Source organism: Saccopteryx leptura, chromosome 3 (genome assembly GCF_036850995.1).
Source record: "Saccopteryx leptura isolate mSacLep1 chromosome 3, mSacLep1_pri_phased_curated, whole genome shotgun sequence".
Lineage (NCBI taxonomy): Eukaryota > Metazoa > Chordata > Mammalia > Chiroptera > Emballonuridae > Saccopteryx > Saccopteryx leptura.
This window is the reverse complement of record NC_089505.1, coordinates 63,574,892-63,594,394: the sequence shown is the minus strand read 5'-3', so window position 1 is coordinate 63,594,394 and position 19,503 is coordinate 63,574,892. Positions and strand designations below refer to the sequence as shown.

The 19,503-nt window shown below is 50.3% G+C and overlaps 2 protein-coding genes across 6 annotated transcripts; one reads left to right on the top strand and one right to left on the bottom strand.

Annotated features, from left to right (window-relative positions):
• Positions 1 to 1,650: 1,650 nt before the first annotated feature.
• Positions 1,651 to 6,541, bottom strand: PPM1N (protein phosphatase, Mg2+/Mn2+ dependent 1N (putative)). 4 transcript variants are annotated; one of them, XM_066373767.1, is made up of 5 exons: positions 5,564 to 6,541; positions 4,874 to 4,991; positions 4,690 to 4,795; positions 4,546 to 4,606; positions 1,651 to 2,023 (listed from the first exon to the last, which is right to left on the bottom strand). In XM_066373767.1, exons 1-5 carry the CDS (start codon positions 6,470 to 6,472, stop codon positions 1,955 to 1,957), a joined length of 1,263 nt encoding a protein of 420 aa, XP_066229864.1. In that variant the 5' UTR covers positions 6,473 to 6,541; the 3' UTR covers positions 1,651 to 1,954. The 4 variants fall into 4 exon arrangements, with proteins under 4 accessions (XP_066229864.1, XP_066229865.1, XP_066229867.1 ...); XM_066373769.1 differs by having other exon boundaries at positions 1,905 to 2,023; positions 4,690 to 4,775; XM_066373768.1 differs by lacking the exon at positions 4,546 to 4,606 and having other exon boundaries at positions 1,651 to 1,960.
• Positions 6,542 to 8,243: 1,702 nt separating this feature from the next.
• Positions 8,244 to 17,880, top strand: RTN2 (reticulon 2). Of its 2 annotated transcripts, XM_066373764.1 has the most exons (10): positions 8,244 to 8,448; positions 10,461 to 10,505; positions 10,623 to 11,093; positions 11,200 to 11,457; positions 14,086 to 14,293; positions 14,605 to 14,743; positions 14,886 to 14,955; positions 15,078 to 15,124; positions 17,065 to 17,123; positions 17,378 to 17,880. In XM_066373764.1, exons 1-10 carry the CDS (start codon positions 8,415 to 8,417, stop codon positions 17,457 to 17,459), a joined length of 1,413 nt encoding a protein of 470 aa, XP_066229861.1. In that variant the 5' UTR covers positions 8,244 to 8,414; the 3' UTR covers positions 17,460 to 17,880. The 2 variants fall into 2 exon arrangements, with proteins under 2 accessions (XP_066229861.1, XP_066229863.1); XM_066373766.1 differs by lacking the exons at positions 8,244 to 8,448; positions 10,461 to 10,505; positions 10,623 to 11,093; positions 11,200 to 11,457 and adding an exon at positions 12,443 to 12,550.
• The last annotated feature ends 1,623 nt before the right edge of the window (positions 17,881 to 19,503 follow it).

The following is a 19,503-nucleotide window of genomic DNA, read 5'->3' as shown; positions in this document are numbered from 1 at the left end:
CATTCTATTAATTTAATTATAATAGCAAATGTTTATTGAATGCTTACTAGGTGCATTCAATTAGTAAATGTCTGGTAATAACAATGCTAAGTTGAGTTTGAACCAAGTGAATTTATTATCATTCAAAAAATAAGTTACAAGCTTGGCCTGTGGTGGTGCAGTGGATGGGGCGTCAACCTGGTTCGCTCAGGTCGTGGTTCGAAACCCTGGGCTTACCCGGTCAAGGCACATACTGGAGGCAAGCAATGAACAACTAAGGTGAAGCAACGATGAGTTGTTACTTCTTACCGCCTCCCCTTCCTTCTCTGTAAAATCAAGAAAGAAAATATTGCCTGACCAGGCGGTGGCGCAGTGGATAGAGCGTTGGACTGGAATGCGAAGGACCAAGGTTCGAGACCCGGGGGTTGCCAGTTTGAGCGCGGGCTCATCTGGCTTGAGCAAAAAGTTCAATAGCATGGACCCAAGGTCACTGGCTCGAGCAGGGGGTCGCTTGGTCTGCTGAAGGCCCGCGGTCAAGGCACATATGAGAAAGCAATCAATGAACAACTATGGTGTCACAATGAGAAACCGATGATTGGTGCTTCTCGTCTCTCTCCGTTCCTGTCTGTCTGTCCCTATCTATCTGTCCCTCTCTTTGACTCTATCTCTGTCCCTGTAAAAAAAACTAAAAATAAAATAAAAATTTTTAAAAAAGAAAGAAAATATTTTTTTAAATTACAATTTAAAAAACCAAAGTAGATTTTCTAACCACATCCTTGTTTTATTTTCCTTGTCAGTGTATGAAATGACCAGTTTCCTTGTTTGTTGCCTCCTCCATACACTAGGAGGTGGACCCCTAGAATAGGCAAGAATTTAAATGAGTCCCCCTGGTTGATGGCTGTGAACAGGTGCCCAGTTTATTTGTCAAGCAACTAGACAAATGATGTTTAGGGTATTTCTTTTCTACAAGAAAAATGTATGTTGCCTGACCAGGCTGTGGTGCAGTGGATAGAGCTTCCACCTGGGACGTTGAGAACCCAGGTTTGAAACCCCAAGGTCACTGGCTTGAACACGGGTCGCCGGTTTGAGTGTAAGATCATAGACATGACCCCGTGGTCGCTGGCTTGGGCAAAAGGGTCACTAGCTTGGTTAGAGCCCCCCGCCCCTGTCAAGGCACATATGAGAAAACAAACAATGTACAACTAAGGAGCCGCAACTATGAATTGATGCTTCTCATCTCTCTCCCTTCCCTATCTGTCCCTATCTCTCTCATGCACACTTAAAACAATGTATTTTGACCCTGGCTGGTTGGCTCAGTGGTAGAGCATCGGCCTGGCGTGCAGGAGTCCCGGGTTCGATTCCCGGCCAGGGCACACAGGAGAAGCGCCCATCTGCTTCTCCACCCCTCCACCTCTCCTTCCTCTCTGTCTCTCTCTTTCCCTCCCGCAGCCAAGGCTCCATTGGAGCACAGTTTCCCCGGGCGCTGAGGATGGCTCTGGTTGCAACAGAGCGCCGCCCCAGATGGGCAGAGCATCGCCCCCTGGTGGGCGTGCCGGGTGGATCCGGTCAGGCACATGCGGAAGTCTGTCTGACTGCCTCCCGTTTCCAACTTCAGAAAAATACAAAAAACAACAAAACCACAATGTATTTTGAATCATGTAATTATAATTTAATAATACAAACTCTCCCATACCTCCCCCCCAAAACAGATGAAAAATAAAAAGGGAAGAAAAGGTTATTGAACTGGGTGATCTTGCAGAGTCTGTTCAGCTCTAAATATTTTGGTGTATTTTTTTTTCCATCTAGATGGTGGGTGGAATTTTCCCTCTCATAAGACTTTCTGTGAGAGGGAAGTAGGAGAAGGGGAAATAAACATTCTGGGGTTCCTCCATTGCTCTTCTTCCTTCCACTGGTCTGCACAGTGGGGGAAGGTGAGGTTTCTCAGTTCCGTTGGGGCCCCAAAGGACAGCAGCTGTCAGGCCTGGAAGTCCAAAGCAGAGCTTGAATGGGTGTCAGTGGCTTTCCTAGTCCCAATCTGCACCTTCTGTAACACAAAATGTAAGAGATGGTGAATTGCCTCTCAATATCTACTCCTCTATATTCTCAAAACACCACTCCTATTTTGCCTTGAGAGACCACCATTCCCCATCTCTCAGGCCATCAGGTTTGGATGCACTGGATCCCAACCCTAAGCAGTAGGGGTGGGCTGTGACCACCTCTGGCTGATCAGAAACACAGTGACTGGCCATGTGACCCAATGAGAAGCAGTTCTGGAACCACTGCTGCAACTACTGGTTCCGCTGGTTTACATAGAGACACCAAGTCCAAATGAATTTTTGAGGAGTTTTATTAATTAAGCCGGCTGCATATGACAAACACGGGTATACCTGACCCAAATCATGCGTGTCGTGAAATAGCCTTGCAGCTTGTGATATATACTTGATCACATACAGGTTTGGGGGAAGGGAAAAGGAAGGGAAACATGACACAATAATCAATTCATTAACAAGCTTATAACATTTGTCTATAGGATCTATAAAAACATTCCTATATATTAAAACCTATAAGGTAACACAACAGTGATGTCGCTTTACATATCAAAGACATTCACAAATTTTCTAGTGTCTACCTCCCATTCCTTTGCCTAGAGGTATATGTTACTCTCAGGATTCCAGGAAGGAAGAGTTAAAATCACTGTAGGATATGTAAATTTTGTCTCTTATTGAAAGGGAAAGGAAGTTCTTCAGATAAACTTTATTCTATAGTTAAAACTAAATGACCCAGTCATCCTTGCAAGCCAGAAAGCTTCTGCATTCTTCTCCTTCCTTTCTTTAAAGAAGGGCAAGAAGCCTGACTTTTCCTCCTAAAATATTACAATAATATTAATATTTGCAATTCTTTGGTACCTTACCACAAAGTTGGGTTGTTACAACTCAAACAATCCTGACAGATCTTTACTTTTGCTGCTCAGAAACTATCAACAACCCCCCTCTAAGTGGGAATAACCAAACTCTTTTCTGCTATGCAAAAGCCTTTGGGCTCTGGCCCCAGCTTTATTCTTCCCATTTCCTCCCTGAGCTCCACCCCATGCCTTCCTTTATGAGCCCCACCCACCATTTCCTTGGACATCAATTCTCTTAGACTACGTGGGCCCAATTCACAACCTCTCTCCAAGACCCAGACCATCTTCGGGGATATCCTGGTCTGCAGTGCATTCAGGCCTGGTCAGCAACATTCCTTGAATTTTTCTGACTTATTCCTGGATGGAGGGGGTGGTGCTTGGAATGATGGAGCTTTACAGAGCATTTCAGGGGCCACATTTTTTGGAGGGGAAGCATAGTCTCTTCTCCTGCTTCTGCTTCCCCACCATCACAATGCTTCAGGCCAGGAGTGAGAATATATTACTATATCAGGTGAGTTCCTTGTTCCCTCTGGCCTCAATTTTCCTATCACTAAAAGGGAGGGGTGCTGGTTACATGCTTCTTAGAGAAACATTGGAGAACACAGAGTTCTTGCTTGACCTGTGATGGTGCAGTGGAAAAGCGTTGACCTGTAATGCTGAGGTCACTGGTTCGAGAACCTGGTCTTGCCCCATCAAAGCACAAAGGAGAAGCAAGTTGCTTCCTGCTTCTCCCCTCTTTCCCTCTCTAAAAATCAATAAATAGCCCTGCTCAGATAGCTCAGTTGGTTAGAGCTTCCCCTGGGAGTACAGAGGTTGCTGGTTTGAGCCCCGGTCAGGGCAAATACAGGGTCAGATAGATATCCCTGTTGTGTGCTCTCTTTCTTTCTTTCTTTTTTTTTTTTTTTTGTATTTTTCTGAAGCTGGAAATGAGGAGAGACAGTCAGACAGACTCCCACATGCGCCCGACCGGGATCCACCTGGCACGCCCACCAGGGGCGATGCTCTGCCCCTCCGGGGCGTCGCTCTGCCGAGACCAGAGCCACTCTAGCGCCTGGGGCAGAGGCCAAGGAGCCATCCCCAGCGCCCGGGCCATCTTTGCTCCAATGGAGCCTTGGCTGCGGGAAGGGAAGAGAGAGACAGAGAGGAAGGGGGGGGGGGTGGAGAAGCAAATGGGCGCTTCTCCTATGTGCCCTGGCTGGGAATCGAACCCGGGTCCCCCGCATGCCAGGCCGACGCTCTACCGCTGAGCCAACCAGCCAGGGCCTGCTCTCTTTCTTAATTATATTTTTATTTTTATTTTTTAGTGAGAAAGGAAGAGAGGGACAGACAGAAATGGAGAGAGACGAGAAGCATCAACTTGTTGTTGTGGTATTATAGTTGTTCATTGATTGCTTTCTCATGTGTGCCTCAAGGGGGGGGGGACGACCCATTGCTCAAGCCAGCGACCTTGGGCTTCAAGCTAGAGACCTTTGGGCTCAAGCCAGTGACAATGGCGTCATGTCTACGATCCCACGCTCAAGTCAGTGACCCCATGCTCAAGCCTACGACCTAGGGGTTTGGAACCTGGGTCCTCAGCGTCCCAGATCTACGCTGCATCCACTGAGCCACCGCCTAGTCAGGCAATAAATAAAATATTAAAAAAGAAAAGAACATAAGGTCCTTACCTCCCAGCACATCCCTGAGGTCTGGAAAAGCTGAGAATAAGCTTCAGCGATGATAGCGGCTCTGAAGAGCAGAAGGAAGCCCTCAGGAGGGGACCCCTTCAGACCACTTCTCTCCCCATTGTACCCCATCCCACCTTGACTCACTTGCAGTAGAGTCCTCCCCCAGGAGGTAAATCCGGGATGTTCTCGGAGGCCAGAGTCCTGAAAACCGTGTTCAGGCTGGGAGGTTCCTGGGCAGCGGAACATAGCTCTGAGAAGGATGCAAGGGTTATGGGAGTGCCCATGCTTGCCGACCACCCTTCCCGCTGAGCTACTAGAGCTTGCCCACCGGCGACCCTGTGGCCCAGGACTGCATCCAGCACCAGCTCCTTTCTGATCGCCTCCTCACAAGGCCTGGGGGCACCCGGGAAGCAGACCAGGATGCAAGTCATGTTGTCCAGGCTGCCCTGAAGTTGGAGAAAAAGAGAGCCTGGTAGAACGTAACTGAATGCTCCTAGCACAGGGCTCCATGCCCTTGGAAGCAAAACTCCTCAACAATCCCCGTGTTCTTGTGCCTTCCTCCCCAACTGGGTTATGCCCATTTCTCTCAAGTCCCGCTCATCTGCCAGTCTAAACCGAGCCATCTCACCAGGGCCAATCCCTTACTCCCCTCACTTCTGTATCCCCGCCCCATCTATCAAAGAGAATCACGCTCCTTCCCCAAAGCTCCTCCCACTCTGTTGTTTAGCAGCTCCTCTAATTGTGCCTCAGGACCCACTCCTATGACCCAAGGTTGTCCCATCCCAAAAGACCAAGCCCATTTATTTATTTAGCACTTCAGGTACCACTTTCCCATTTTGCCTCAAGGCATCCTTCAGGCTTCACCCTTTCCATATTTTGGTTCTGCCCCATTCCAGCAGGTGCCCTTTAGTGGAGCCTCACTCACTCTTTAGTTTTACTCAGGACTCTCCCTTAAAGCCCCTCCGCCTTAAAACCATTAAGGCCTTCCCCTCGTAGAGCCCAAGCCCTGCTCCAGGACCTTGCACAGGCACGTGTCCAACAGCTGCGCGCACAGAAGCTCTGGGGCCAGGCCCAAGCAGAGGCGTGATGCCACCAGTCCAGCCAGGGCAGGGCCAGACATCGCGTCCCACACACCGTCCGAGGCCAGGAGCATGAACTCGTCCTCGGCCTCTCGTGCCAGGGCGGTCACCTCAGGCTCCGCAGAAACAAGCTGCAGCTCAGGGGGCCTTCCCGGAGCCTCTTTGTAGGCAAAGTCGCCCAGTGCTCGCGACACTGCCAGATAGCCCTCGAGGCGCCGGTGGCAGATGGTACCGCCAGCGTTATGGATACGCTCTCGTTCCCGGGGCCGGAGGGGTCGATGGTCCTCAGTGCTGAAAACTACAGCTCCGGCGCGGCTCAGTACCGCGCGAGAATCACCGCAGTGTGCCAAGTACAGAAAGCGCGGGGTTACGAGCAAAGCTACTGCGGTGGAGCCGCCCGGCTCGCCGCGGGGCCAAAGCGAGCGCAGGCGTGCGTCTGCGCTTAAGAAGGCACCGCGAAGCGCCCGGCACACGCCCTCTGGCTCTCCAGGCGCCGGGCCTAAAGCTTCTAACACGTGGCCGGGAAGGTGGCGCGCGCCAAAGAGGGCAGCTCGCGCCCCGCCGTGGCCGTCGAGAACAGCAAAGAAAGCCCAGCCCGGGGGCAGCCCGGGTAACGAAAGCCAAGCGCAATGCGCGTCCTCCATGTGCGCGCGCCAGCCCTGCGCTGAGCTCGCCCCGAAGCGCAGGCCCCAAGACTCCGCGGCACCCCCGTACGGCCGCTGGTTGCATCGTGGCGCGTCCAGGAGAAGCCGAGGCCCGTCGGGAATCCCGGGCCTGTTCTGCTCCGCCGCCTCCTCTTCCTTGGGACCCAGCCAAAGGAGACGCAGCAGGCGGGCAAGGGCCGCCATCCTTTGGCCCTGGGATCAGGAAGGCTCCACCTTCTCACTGCTTTAATCCTCTCCACTGTGAGATTTTAAACCACCTAAATCTCCTTGCTATGCCCTTAACCTGTACTCAGTCGAATCACTAGAAGAGCTTGGATTCCTGGTCTTTCTCTCGCACTTTCAAAGCGAGATTTGGAATCAGGATCAGGGCCAGGTAAGCAAACTATTTTACATCATCATTTCTGATTTACTGAAGAGAAAACTGAGTCGCAGAACAACCAGAGCATGAACTCTAGAATCCGTGTTCTCAACGCTACGCTCCAGGCTTCAGTCCCCAGCGCTGTTCCATCCACGCTCCGCCTACCTTAGGGTCCCCGCCCCCGTTTAAAAAAAATCTTAAAATTTTTATTTTCTTGGCCCTGGCCGGTTGGCTCAGTGGTAGAGCGTCGGCCTGGCGTGCAGAAGTCCCGGGTTCGATTCCCGGCCAGGGCACACAGGAGAAGCGCCCATCTGCTTCTCCACTCCTCCCCCTCTCCTTCCTCTCTGTCTCTCTCTTCCTCTCCCGCAGCGAGGCTCCATTGGAGCAAGGATGGCCCGGGTGCTGGGGATGGCTCCTTGGCCTCTGCCCCAGGCGCTAGAGTGGCTCTGGTCGCTAGAGTAGCTCTGCCCCGGAGGGGCAGAGCATCGCCCCCTGGTGGGCAGAGCGTCGCCCCCTGGTGGGCGTGCCGGGTGGATCCCGGTCGGGCGCATGCGGGAGTCTGTCTGACTGTCTATCCCCGTTTCCAGCTTCGGAAAAATACCAAAAAAATTAAAAAAAAAAATTTATTTTCTTAGTTCGACATCTCCCCTTCTCGGTCTCGCCCCCCCCCCCCCCCCACGGCTTTGTTTTATTGGTTGATCGGTTTTTAGGGAGAGAGGAGACAGAAACATTGACGTGTTGTTCCACTTATCTATGCATTCATTTGTTGACTCTTGTATGTGCCCTCAAGGAACTGCAATCTTGGCGTATCCGGAGGACTCTATCCAACTGAGCAACCCCGCCAGGGCTCAAACTCTTAATGCTCTCAGTCCTGGGCCCCACTTCTAGCTCCGTCTCTTAACTACAAGCTCCGCATTCTGTTTAGCCAAAGAAGGACTCTTCTCTCCAGGTAACACCCATCTTCTGGACCATCCCCCTTCCGCGCTGGCTTATATTCCCCATGCCTCTAGCTCCTCGGTCTCTGACTGGCACCGCCCAACTATCTGAATACTTAATTCTAAGTTACTTAAGCCCCACCCATGTTTGAGTGCTTCTGATCTAAAAACTTTCTGGGTAGTTTCCATCCGTCCCCTTTTTTATTTCTTCTGAATATCTAGGCTCAAATCCTACCTCAGAAGAGTAGAATCTTTATACCCTCTCCTCAATGAAATCCTTAGCTGTGCTCTGAGATTCACTCCCCCACCATGCTCTCCTCAACCCCTCACCCAACCCTAGGCCCTGCCCCTCCTCCCTCCAGACCACGCTCCTCACCTAGACTCTGCCTTTCCGACCGCTTTTTAAGACAATCGGCCCTGTAGCCTACCCTCCTCTTCCGGCCCGTCTAGTGGAAAAGCCACGCCCACCCTCAGGGAGCCCCTTGACGTTGCCAGCCCCTGCCCCGCCTCAGGTTTGGCCCCGCCTGGCCCCTGGCCCCGCCCCGCCTGTCCTCTGGCCCCGCCCCGCCTGCCCCCTGGCCCCACCCCGCCTGCCCCCTGGCCCCGCCCCTAGCTCCGCGCTGCAGTGCCTTCCCCACCGGGGCCCCGCCCGCCCCCGACGAGCGAAGCGGAGGGAGGCGGCGGTGGCAGCGGCTGCTGGAGCAGCCCGGAGAGGAGGCTGCAAGGATGGCGGCGGCGGCGTTGGCGCGGTGGAGATGAGTGCCCGCGGCCCCAGGCCCAGGGCGGCGTGGCCGGAGTGGGCGGGGGTCCCGATGCAGGCCCGAGGGGGGCCATGGGGCAGGTCCTGCCGGTCTTCGCCCACTGCAGTGAGTAGGAGGGGCAGGCTAGGGCTGGTGTGGGGCCCACAGGCCCGGGTATCTTCCTTACAGGTATCTTCTCTGCGCCCCGCCGCCGGAGAGCAGGGATGGGGAGGAGGCGAAGGAGACAAAGGAATCTCTCCCCTCCCCCAACGACCTAACGGCGACGGGGGCGACCTGACCTGGAGGACTTGAGTGAGACAGGGCGGAGTAGGGGGCACTGAGGAAACGCGTGGGGGCGCGCTGGCTCTGCGAGGGGCTGCTGGGCCCCGCCCCGGATGAGGACCTTCGCCAGGAGCTGTCCCCTTTCGTGGTGCTGGCCGCAGCCCGCGGAGGAAGCAGTTGCAGGGAGGGGTAGATCCAGGATGGAGAAGAGGGGTCTGATCCCCCCCATCACCTACCTTGGCATCCCACTTCCGTTTGCAGCCCTGATTCACAGGCAGCACCTACCTCGCCCCAACTGTCCAAACTCCTATCCCTGGGAAACAGCCGTTCCTGGGTTGAGCCGGGACTCCTGGGTCCTTAGCGGGCTTTACCAGTGATTAGTAGTAATCGTGGAGGAGACTCACTTTGCTCCGGGCCTCTGATTCCTGGCACCCGATCACAGCTAAGAAAACAATATGGGGGCGGAAGGCGTCTGATTACAATTTCCAAACGGCATTGAGCATCTCTTGTAGGCAAAGACTCAAGCTCCATAGCTACTAGAAGCTGGATTCCACAACTGAAACACGCCTTGTCTGATTCTCACGATCTTTGAGCTCAGGGCTCTAATTAACACTCTCTGTCCCACATCCCCGTGGTTCCTACAGCCTGGGATTTCAACACTCTCAGATCTAGTCACTTGCTTGTCTGGGAAGTCTGGACACCAAAATTCTAAGAATTTGTTATTTCAACATTTTAGAGCTTACAAATGATAACCCTACCTAATCTCCCCCTACCCCTCCATCTTACCTATCATCCCTCATCTCCCACCCCTCCTTCCCTCAGTTACTCTGCTTCAGTCACACCTTTGTATCTCTCTGTTCCTCAAATATGTGCCTCAATTAGTGCCTGTCTCAAGGCCTTTGCATTAAACTTTGTCATTTGCCTAGAAGACTCTTTCCTAAATATCTGCATGGATTTTTCACTTCATTCAGACCTCTGCTCATATGTCATCTTATCAGAGAAGTCTTTGAACCACTCTGTCTGAAATAGCACCCTCTCACTTTCTCTTGCCTTACCTAGCTTTTTTTTTTCTCCGCACATTTAGCACCCAACATCCTATATTTGTTTATAGTCTGCCTCCTCCACAAAGTATAAGATTTATGATGGAAGGGATTTTGTCTGTTTTGTTCTCAGTTGTGTCCTCAGGGTCTAAAACACTGCCTGGCACACAGCAGCCATTCGATAAATGGTTGTTGAAAGAATTAATTAATTGAAACCTCTAAATTTCTAATTTGAAATATTCTAAGATTAGGGTTCCTGGATTTGAATTTATAAGACTGAGCTTCCGGCAAAAGTGATGGTTAGGTTTTACAGTGTGTATACAGAGCGTGCTAAAAGCCGTGTGGCCTGACCAGGAGGTGGTGCAGTGGATAGAACGTTTACCTGGGACACTGAGGACCCAGGTTCGAAACCCCAAAGTCGCCGGCTTGCACATGGGGTCACTGGCTTTAGCAAGAGATCATAGACATGACCCCATGGTTGCTGGCTTGAGCAACAGGTCATAGGCTCAGCTTGGAGCCCCCGGGTGAAGGCACATATGAGAAAGCAATCAATGAACAACTAAAGTAATACAACTATGAGTTGATGTTTCTCATCTCTCTCCCTATCTGTCTCTCCTTAGCTTTAAAAAAAAACAAAAACAAAAACAAAAAACCCCGCCTTGTGATTTAAATATTTTAAGTTTCCTTAATTTGGACCATCCAAGTTTCCAGGACTGGCATACTTCAGTGACTTGGATAAAGGCTCTGTTTTTTTTTTTTTTTTAAATCTCTCTCTCTCTCTCTCTCTCTCTCTCTCTCTCTCTCTCTCTCTCACAGAAGAAGCTCCATCTACAGCCTCCTCAACCCCTGACTCCACGGAAGGTAGGGGAAGGATGTAAGAATGTGACTTGAATGGGGCTCACAGCTGGGTAGCAGGGTTGAGGAGAGTGGGTCAGGGTCCTGAGTGGCGGAACTCACACACGGCTATGCTCCCTGCAGGAGGGAACGACGACTCGGATTTTCGGGAGTTGCACACAGCCAGAGAATTCTCGGAGGACGACGAAGAAGAGACGACATCGCAGGACTGGGGCACCCCCCGGGAGCTGACCTTCTCCTACATTGCCTTCGACGGCGCGGTGAGCTCTGGAGCGCGCCGGGATTCGGCCGTCCGCCGCTCTCGGCCCCAGGGCCGCTCAGTCTCAGAACCACGAGACCCAGCCTCTCAGCCTGGCCTGGGCGACAGTTTGGAGAGCATCCCCAGCCTGAGCCAATCACCGGAGCCCGTGCGCCGAGGAGATCCAGACTCTGCCTCTCCAGCCAAGCACCCCCTGGAGGACCTGGGGCTCCAGCTGGACCAGCTGGACTGGGCGGCCCGGGGAGCAGGGTCCGGGGAGGACTCTGCCACCAGTAGCTCCACCCCGCTGGAAGACGAGGAGCCTGACGGATCAGAGGCTAGAGAGGCTAGGAAAGGTGAGATGTCCCAAGGTTCTGAGACCAAAGTCACATAGGGTGGGTAGTCTCTTCTAAGGGCACCTCCAAGGTAAAAGCTCATGGCCTTCTCTCTCTAACGCGCCAGAACTGGACTTACAACTGGGACTCGCTGAGTCCTCGCCGCCTGAAGTCTTGAGTCCACGGTCCAGCCCTGGCTCTGGGATCCCCCAGGCCCGTACCCCGTCCCCGCCTAGATCTCGGGATTCGAACTCTTGGCCTGATGAGCCCTCGCTGGACGAGAAAGAGGAAGAGCAATGGGGGCAGCTGGATCGGAAGCCAATCACAGGGCAGTGCCTTGTTAGCACGGACCAATCAGAATTCACATTGGAACCACAACTTCTAGGTAAACTGCTTGAGTGAAGGTGTTCCTTTGTATTATAGCAAGAGTGGGAGGGTTGTAATTTTTTTTTTTTTTGTGGGGGTGAGGGTTGCAATTTAAAGGGACCGATTCTGAGGAGAAACAGAGGTGTGTAGAAGGGAGAGGCTATTACTATTGGCTGGGCATTGTAAACTCCGCCCTTTAAATCTTCCCCCCATTATCTAAGATTGCCATCGGCTCTTTTTTTTTTTTGGCCATCCGCTCTTTTTATATAGCTTTCCCTTCCACTTGGGAAGTTAGCCCTACTGCGAGCATTAGCATTGGCTGATATTTAAAAAGTTAATCTGCCTGACCGGTCGGTGGCGCAGTGGATAGAGCGTCGGACTGGGATGCGGAAGACCCAGGTTCGAGACCCTGAGGTCGCCAACTTGAGCACGGGCTCATCTGGTTTGAGCAAAAGCTCACCAGCTTGAGCCCAAGGTCGCTGGCTCCAGCAGGGGGTTGCTCGGTCTGCTGAAGGCCCACAGTCAAGGCGCGTATGAGGGAGCAATCAATGAACAATTAAGGTGTTGCAATGTGCAACGAAAGACTGATGATTGATGCTTCTCATCTCTCCGTTCCTGTCTGTCTGTCCTTGTCTATCCCTCTCTCTGACTCTCTCTCTGTCTCTGTAAAAAAAAATAATAATAATAATAATAATATCTCTTTTGGAGTGCTCCCCCTAGAGGCTGATTTTGGACAGGCCAAATCCCTGAAAAGATCAGGCTCTCTTCAGGATGTGGCTGTGGTACATTTATAAGTAAACTAAGCCTTTTAAAAACCCTCCTCTTACCTGACCACATCCATTAGCCAGTTGCAAATAGACCGTTTTACTTTAAAATATGCTCATCCTCCACTAACCGCCAGGTATTGCTTATAGACATCCCTGCTTTGGACTGTTTACAAAGAGAGCCACCCCTTTTTGGAATTGTCCCCACCTCTATGGCGAGCCATTGGCTGGGTACAAAGGGGCCCCGCCCTCCTGCTCCCTCCCACTGCCTTCCACTGAAGTGGGCAAAATCCCTGAGAAGCAGTGGTGTCCGCAGCCTCTCACTCGGAGCAGATATGGGGAGTAAAGGTGGGCTTTCGGGATGGGCTGGGATGGGGGCTGGGAGACGGCAGAAAGGGACCCAGATTCGCTATCGTTTTCACATCTGGGGGGAAGTTTCCTGTTGGTCCCAGATTCCCCAGGGATGCAGATTGGGGCTTGGGGGCTTTGAGGGTGTCGAAGGAGGACGTGGAGGGAGTGTGGGGTGCCCTGTCCCCCAAGACAGGGCTTTAGAGCCTAAGAGCAGAGAGGTCCCCTCCCCCAGCCTCAGGCCCAGGCGGCGCTGTCACTCAGGGGCTGGATGGGCCAGCACAGCTGCAGGCAAGGCCCCCTCCCCCCAGCGTGCCTAAACTTAGCCCCCGTCTCAGGCGACCCGGCCCCTCCCCCATCCACTGGCATAGGGCCTCCGGGAGCCTGCAGGGGAGGTCCCTGCCCCTTGGGATGAGGGGAGGCCTGCCCTAGTTAGAGGTAGATAGAAGGATGTGTACTGGGAGGATATTGAGGAAAGGAGTCAGACTCTGAGAAGAACCAGTTAGGGATAGGTCAAAGTTTGATTGGAGTGAGGGTAAGAGAATAGAGTCTGGAAAGAAGTAGAAGGGTACTGGGCTCCTGGTTCAGACTTCAAATGAGAGCAGATTTTTGGATAAGCTGATAAAGTTTATATGGGTTGGAACATTGGGATCTGGAGGTCAGGGCTCAGGTCGAGCTTGGAAGGTGATTTTAGGGTCTCAGAAAGTGGTCAGAAATTTGCGTTAGGGTTTAGGAAGAAGGAAGGTGTTATTAATACATTTAGGACTTAAAAAATGTGTTAGTAGGGGTATCAAGGACATATCACTTTACACCTGTCAGGTTGCCCCAAAATAAAAAGGACAATAATACCTACTTCTGTGAGGATGCTGGAAAAAGATCATTCTCACTTTGCTCATGGATATAAGAATTGTTACAGTCTCGCTAGTAAGCAATCTGAGAATATTTATGACATCCACCTAGCCTTTCCACCCCTAGGATTATATCTCAGAAATAGAACCTCTGGGAGGTAAGAATATTTGTAGAAGGCGGGTGCTTGCAGACTTTTGGGGAAAGGAGGGTAGGAAACAAAGTGAATGGCCCAGTTATAGATACATGATTGAATAAAATGAATGATAGTGCAGCTATGCTGCACTACAGAATATCATGGTAATCAAAAAAAAAAAAAAATGAATTGAGAGCTATTCCAGTTGATTATCAGGGAATTAGGAGGGAAAGTAGAGTGAGCTATGTATGATGCAGAATAGTGTATATATGATTTAATTTTTCAGAAATAATGACCAAAAATTGTGTCCACACATAATCTATGGGTAGAAGTAAGAAAAAAAGATTTGCTAAATGGTTAACTTGGGTTTTCCAAGAGGAGAAGAGGGGAGGCAACATAGAATGAAAGAAGACACTAAAACTTTGGGAAATTGGGTTAAGGCTGAAACAGGTGTGTCCAGGGGTCTTGGTTCAGCCCTGCAACAAGAAATGGGAGGTTAAGAGGTCAATCAGGCCAGGTTCAAACCCAGCCTGATTGCTCCCCTCCTCCACAGTGGCAGACCTGCTGTACTGGAAGGACACGAGGACATCAGGAGTGGTCTTCACAGGCCTCATGGTCTCCCTGCTATGCCTCCTGCACTTTAGCATCGTGTCTGTGGCCGCCCATGTGGCCCTGTTGCTGCTCTGTGGCACCATCTCTCTCAGGGTTTACCGAAAAGTGCTGCAGGCCGTGCACCGGGGGGACGGCGCCAACCCCTTCCAGTGAGAACCCCCAGCCCCTAAACCTGACTCCTTCCAGACCTCAGTGCTGACCCTAAGTCATGACTCATGACCTCAGATCAGGCACCAACTTCTCACCCTGACTATAAACCACGCTCTGACCTTTCATTTGCCGCCCTAACCTCTGATCCTAACCTTCCCTTTAATCCTTGATCTCATTCTCCGGACCTTGACCATAGCCCTCTACACCTGGGCCTCTTCCCAACCCCCATTCTTGCCCTTCCCCCAAGCCATACCTTTCAGCCTTGGCCCTATCCACCCACTGAGTCACCTCACATCACTTTGTCCTCCAGGGCCTATCTGGATGTGGACCTGACTCTGACTCGAGAGCAGACAGAACGTTTGTCCCAGAAGATTGCCTCCCAAGTGGTCTCTGTGGCCACCCAGCTGCGACATTTCTTCCTGGTAGAAGACCTCGTGGACTCCCTCAAGGTGCCCCAAAACCCCTATTACCTTCTAGGTTCCCAACATTCACCTTCCTGCCCCTGGGGGTGGGGGTAAAAGGGCCATTTCTGGGGGTTCACAGCCTCAAAAGTGCCTTATAAGCTCTGCTGATGCTGACCCTCATCCCCAGCTGGCCCTTCTCTTCTACATCTTGACCTTCGTGGGTGCCATCTTCAATGGTTTGACTCTTCTCATTCTGGGTGAGCTGGGAAGACTATGAGGGACTGAGTGAGGAGGTGGGTCATTGGGGTTGATGGACAGGGCTCTAGATGGAATTGTTAATCTCTTGGGCGAACCTTGACCCCCATCTCTGTGCCCACAGGAGTGATTGGTTTATTCACCATCCCCCTGCTATACCGGCAGCACCAGGTGAGTATTATAGACCCTCTGTTGGCAGTATCCCAGCCAAATATGGGTTGTCTAACTGCCCCCTCCCTGCTACAGCCAGTGTTCTATTGGTAGATGTCCCAACCAGAGATAGGAGGACCAACTGATGTTTCTGCCCCTAAAAGGATCAAGGTCTGACTGACATATGTCCCAGCCAGGCACAGGTGGTCTGGCTGCTACCCCTCAATGGAGCTAGTCTAACATGTTTCAACAGCCAAAGACAGGGATTTTGACTGATGTCCTCTAACAGAGCTAGGAGATGACTGACATGCCCCAACCCAAGGCAAATGGACTAACCAATGTTCCTTCCTGACGATGCATCCAAGGTGCAACTGACATGTCCTAGCTACAGAAAGTCAGTCTTCTTTCCCTGACACAGCATCAAATGGAACAACACTCATCCTAGCCAAAAACAGTCAGACAGATGAATGCCTTTTCCCCTGATACCACGGAGACTGACAAACACAGATTTCAGTTGCAGACAGACAGACGAACTGATGTCATCTATCCTTACACATAGCCTAGGTCTGATAGGCACCACCCCAGCTAACACAGGTAAATTGACTGATGCTCTCGCTCCTTGAAACTGCCAGGGACTGACATTTCAGTCACGATTAGACGGATGACTGCTGCCCAGAATGCTATCCAGAGACGGGCAGGTAAACTGACAGTCCCTTCTCCAGCACAGCTGAGAGCCAAATAACACATGTACCTGCCAGAGTGATAGTCCTAACTCCTTCACATGCTGGAATCGTCAAGACCTCAAAGTCGCCTAGCACTTGTGAATTAAATCAGTACCATTATTTCCCCATGTATAAGATGCACTGTTTTTTGAAAAATTTGAGGTCTAAAAACAAGGTGCGTCTTAAACAGTGGTTGTAGATTTTTTTACTTGCATTTCCCGCTTTTTTGTGCCTGTTTTTGCACTCGTTGAAGACAGTGATTTGTCATCAGACACAGATGAGGACAAGCTAATGGATGGGAGTTTTGACAGTGATAAGGAGTTGTATGAATTTTATGATGAATAAAACTTGAGTTCAATAACTTTATGTAATACATTTTTTTCCCCAAATTTTGGGCCCTAAAATTAAGGTGCATCTTATACCTGGGAGTATCTTGTACATGGGGAAATACAATATTTAAATTAATGACAGACAACACCATTGCTCTCTACTTTTACCTTACCCCTAAACACACACATACACACATAATTCATTCTAAGATTAACAGTTATGCCCAGGAAACAAACTCACTGTCAAAATTTTTTTTTTTTTTGAGAGAGAGAGACAGACAGCATCAGCTGATAGTTGTGTCACTTGAGTTGTTCATTGATTGCTTCTCATATGTGCCTTGACTGGGGGTGGGGAGGCTCAAGCCGAGCCAGTGACCTCTTGCTTAAGTCAGCAACCATGCAGAATAGTGTATATATGATTCTATTTTTCAGAAATAATGACCAAAAATTGTGTCCACACATAATTTATGGGTAGGAGTAAGGAAAGAAGATTTGCTAAATGGTTAACTTGGGTTTTCCAAGAGGAGAAGAGGGGAGGCAACATGGAATGAAAGAAGGCACTAAAACTTTGGGAAGTTGGGTTAAGGCTGAAACAAGTGTGTCCAGGGGTGTTGGTTCAGCCCTTGGTTCAGTGACCCTATGCTCAAGCCGGCAACCTCAGGGTTTCAAATCTAGGTCCTCAGTGTCCCAGATCGATGCTCTATCCACTGCACGACAAATTTCTGTGTGTCTATATGACATCCCTCCCCACACAGTGTAGCCCTACCTACTGACACTTTAACTTGAATTTCTGTCTTCCAGGGTATTTTATCAGGTTTAAAGTTGAAAGTGGAGGTGGAGGAGGAAGCAGCCTTTTGAATGAGAGGACCCTCCTCTAATCTCTCCCTTGACCTGTTCTTGTTTTCCCTAGGCCCAGATTGACCAGTATGTGGGACTGGTGACCAATCAGTTGAGCCACATCAAAGCTAAGTAAGGGCTTGTTGTGGAGATGGATAAGATAGGGAAGGGGGGAACTTGGGACCCCTTATTCCCTGTCTTTAAATCTCCTGGGGCTAAATGCTCCCTTCTCAAAGAAGTGAGCCAGACAATTCCAACGCAGGCCATTAGATGGAGGGCAGGGCTGGCTTTGGGCACTCAGCTAGTTCCCCATCTAGCTTTCCATTTAGTTCTCAGATTCCTGCCCAGCCTCTTGCGGCACCTGACTCTACCTGTTTTTCCCTCAGGATCCGAGCTAAGATCCCAGGGACCGGTGCCTTTGCCTCGGCAGCAGCCACAGTCTCCGGATCCAAAGCCAAAGCCGAATGAAAGGGTGTCTCTGCTTGCGGGACGCCTGCCCACATCCCCTACAGCCCTCTGCTCCCTTTAATCTTCCTTTCATCCCCATCCTCTTCCCTCCTCAGCCCGAGCCATTTCTGGGTAGGTGTCTGGATTACTCACACCAGGGAGTTAGCGCAAATTGCCTGAGCGGCCCGGACTACATTTCCCAAGAGGCTCTGCTCTAGGAGTCCAGGAAAAGCGAGGCACCTTAGCCGGGGTCCTTCTGGGACTCGTAGTTGTCTGGCAAGGGCACGCGCCCTGCACTTATGTGACCCGGCCGCTGGAGGCGCCGTGAGCAGTTGGTGTCTTCTGGACGCCATTGGGCCCAACGCCAGGGCCTTGCATGGGGCCCAGGGGAGGCCTGAGCTTGGATTTACACTGTAATAAAGACTTCTGTGGGAAACGCAAAGCTTTCTGTTCTTCTGGCCCCCTCCAGCTTTCACCTTCCTTCACTTAAGCTATACTGAAGGAGGAACCTTCCCTGTCTCTGCAGACGAAACCTCCTCTACCATCTGTTTAGATTATGAAATGTAAGGGGAGGATGCTGAGAGATTGCCATCCTGGGGCAAACCAGGCCTTGGCAGCCACTTTCCATGTCTCAACTGAAGGCAGACATCACTACACAATCACCACACTGCCTGCTGCGCAGCCATCTCATCTGAAATTCAGACACGTGTCCAGCTGCCTTCTGAATAACTGTCCCTACAAACATATCCAAACCACTAACTTGTCATACCTGATTTCCAATTCAAGGCTGTCCTCTCTGCCCACATAGCCACCAGGCTGGAGACCCAGGTTTGGCCCTGGACTTCTCTATTCCCTCACCCGCACGTCTAATCAGTCATGAAGCCATGTCTATTCTATCTCCCAAACTGCTCTCATCAACCCATCTGTCTCTGTACCAATTGCCTTGGGGTCAAATACCAGGCCTCATGGTTTCTCTGGGCCTCAGGTTCAAAAACTGTAAGAAAGGAAAAGAAAAAACAGTAAAGTCTAAAGAGCCACAGATCTGAATTTGAATCCTAGCTTCACTACCTCTTGGCTGTGTGACCTTGAACAAGTGACTTTACCTCTAGAAGCCTTGGTTTCCTCAAATGAAAAAGTGTCACCATAACCATATCTACATGTAAACCCTTGCATATAATAAATGTTCATTAAACAGAAGTTGCTATTATCTATGACATGCTTTCCCAAACCTTAGTCCTTCCCTCACATTCTTCATGATCATTACTTCACCTCTTCTGCTATTTACTGAATATATGTCTCTAGTTGGTTTATTTAAAAAAACATTTCTTTTTAAAGAGAATGTTACTTTATCACCAAGGAAGTTAATATCACTTGTCAGAAAAAAATAACAGTAACAATAAATATAAAATTATCAACATTTTAAGTGTTCCTGCATCAGCTAAAATCATCTCACTTGCCTGGAGAACACATGTTACATTTTAGGAGACAGATAATTTTACAAGAGCAGCAGTGACAGCCCCAGAATCTGTATACAGGGGTCGCCTAGCCATGGCTACCTAACTAAAAGAAAGGGAGTTTATCTCAAATCTGGATTTGCTAAGCAGAGACAATGTTTTAAGTTTCCAAATTAAAAACAAAAATTTCATAAAGATGTTTGTATTCATACTTTCCATAAGACAAAGTGTTCATTTGCCCATATCAAAGAACAGAGGAAGAAGGAATGGCTAAAGTCCCCAAACCCATCCTTGGCAAACCCCCCCTTCTATTCCCGCCGGAAGCAGGAAACAGTTTGGACATTGAAACAGCCTGTACTGAGTGCTTCCGAGTGGCCTGCCCCTGTGCCATATTCTTATATCTTTTTTTTGTTGTTGTTGTTCATTATCATTCCTTCAGTGAAATCAGTTGTATTAGTCTCGTTTTTCAGATGGGAAAACCGAGGCTCAGAGAAGAATAGTAATAATAGTCTCTCATTCATCCTATAATTATAGTTGCTGAGCATCTGCTATGTACTCAAGTACTCTTTAGGAACTAGGGACACAGACATAAACCAAAACAAAGTACATAG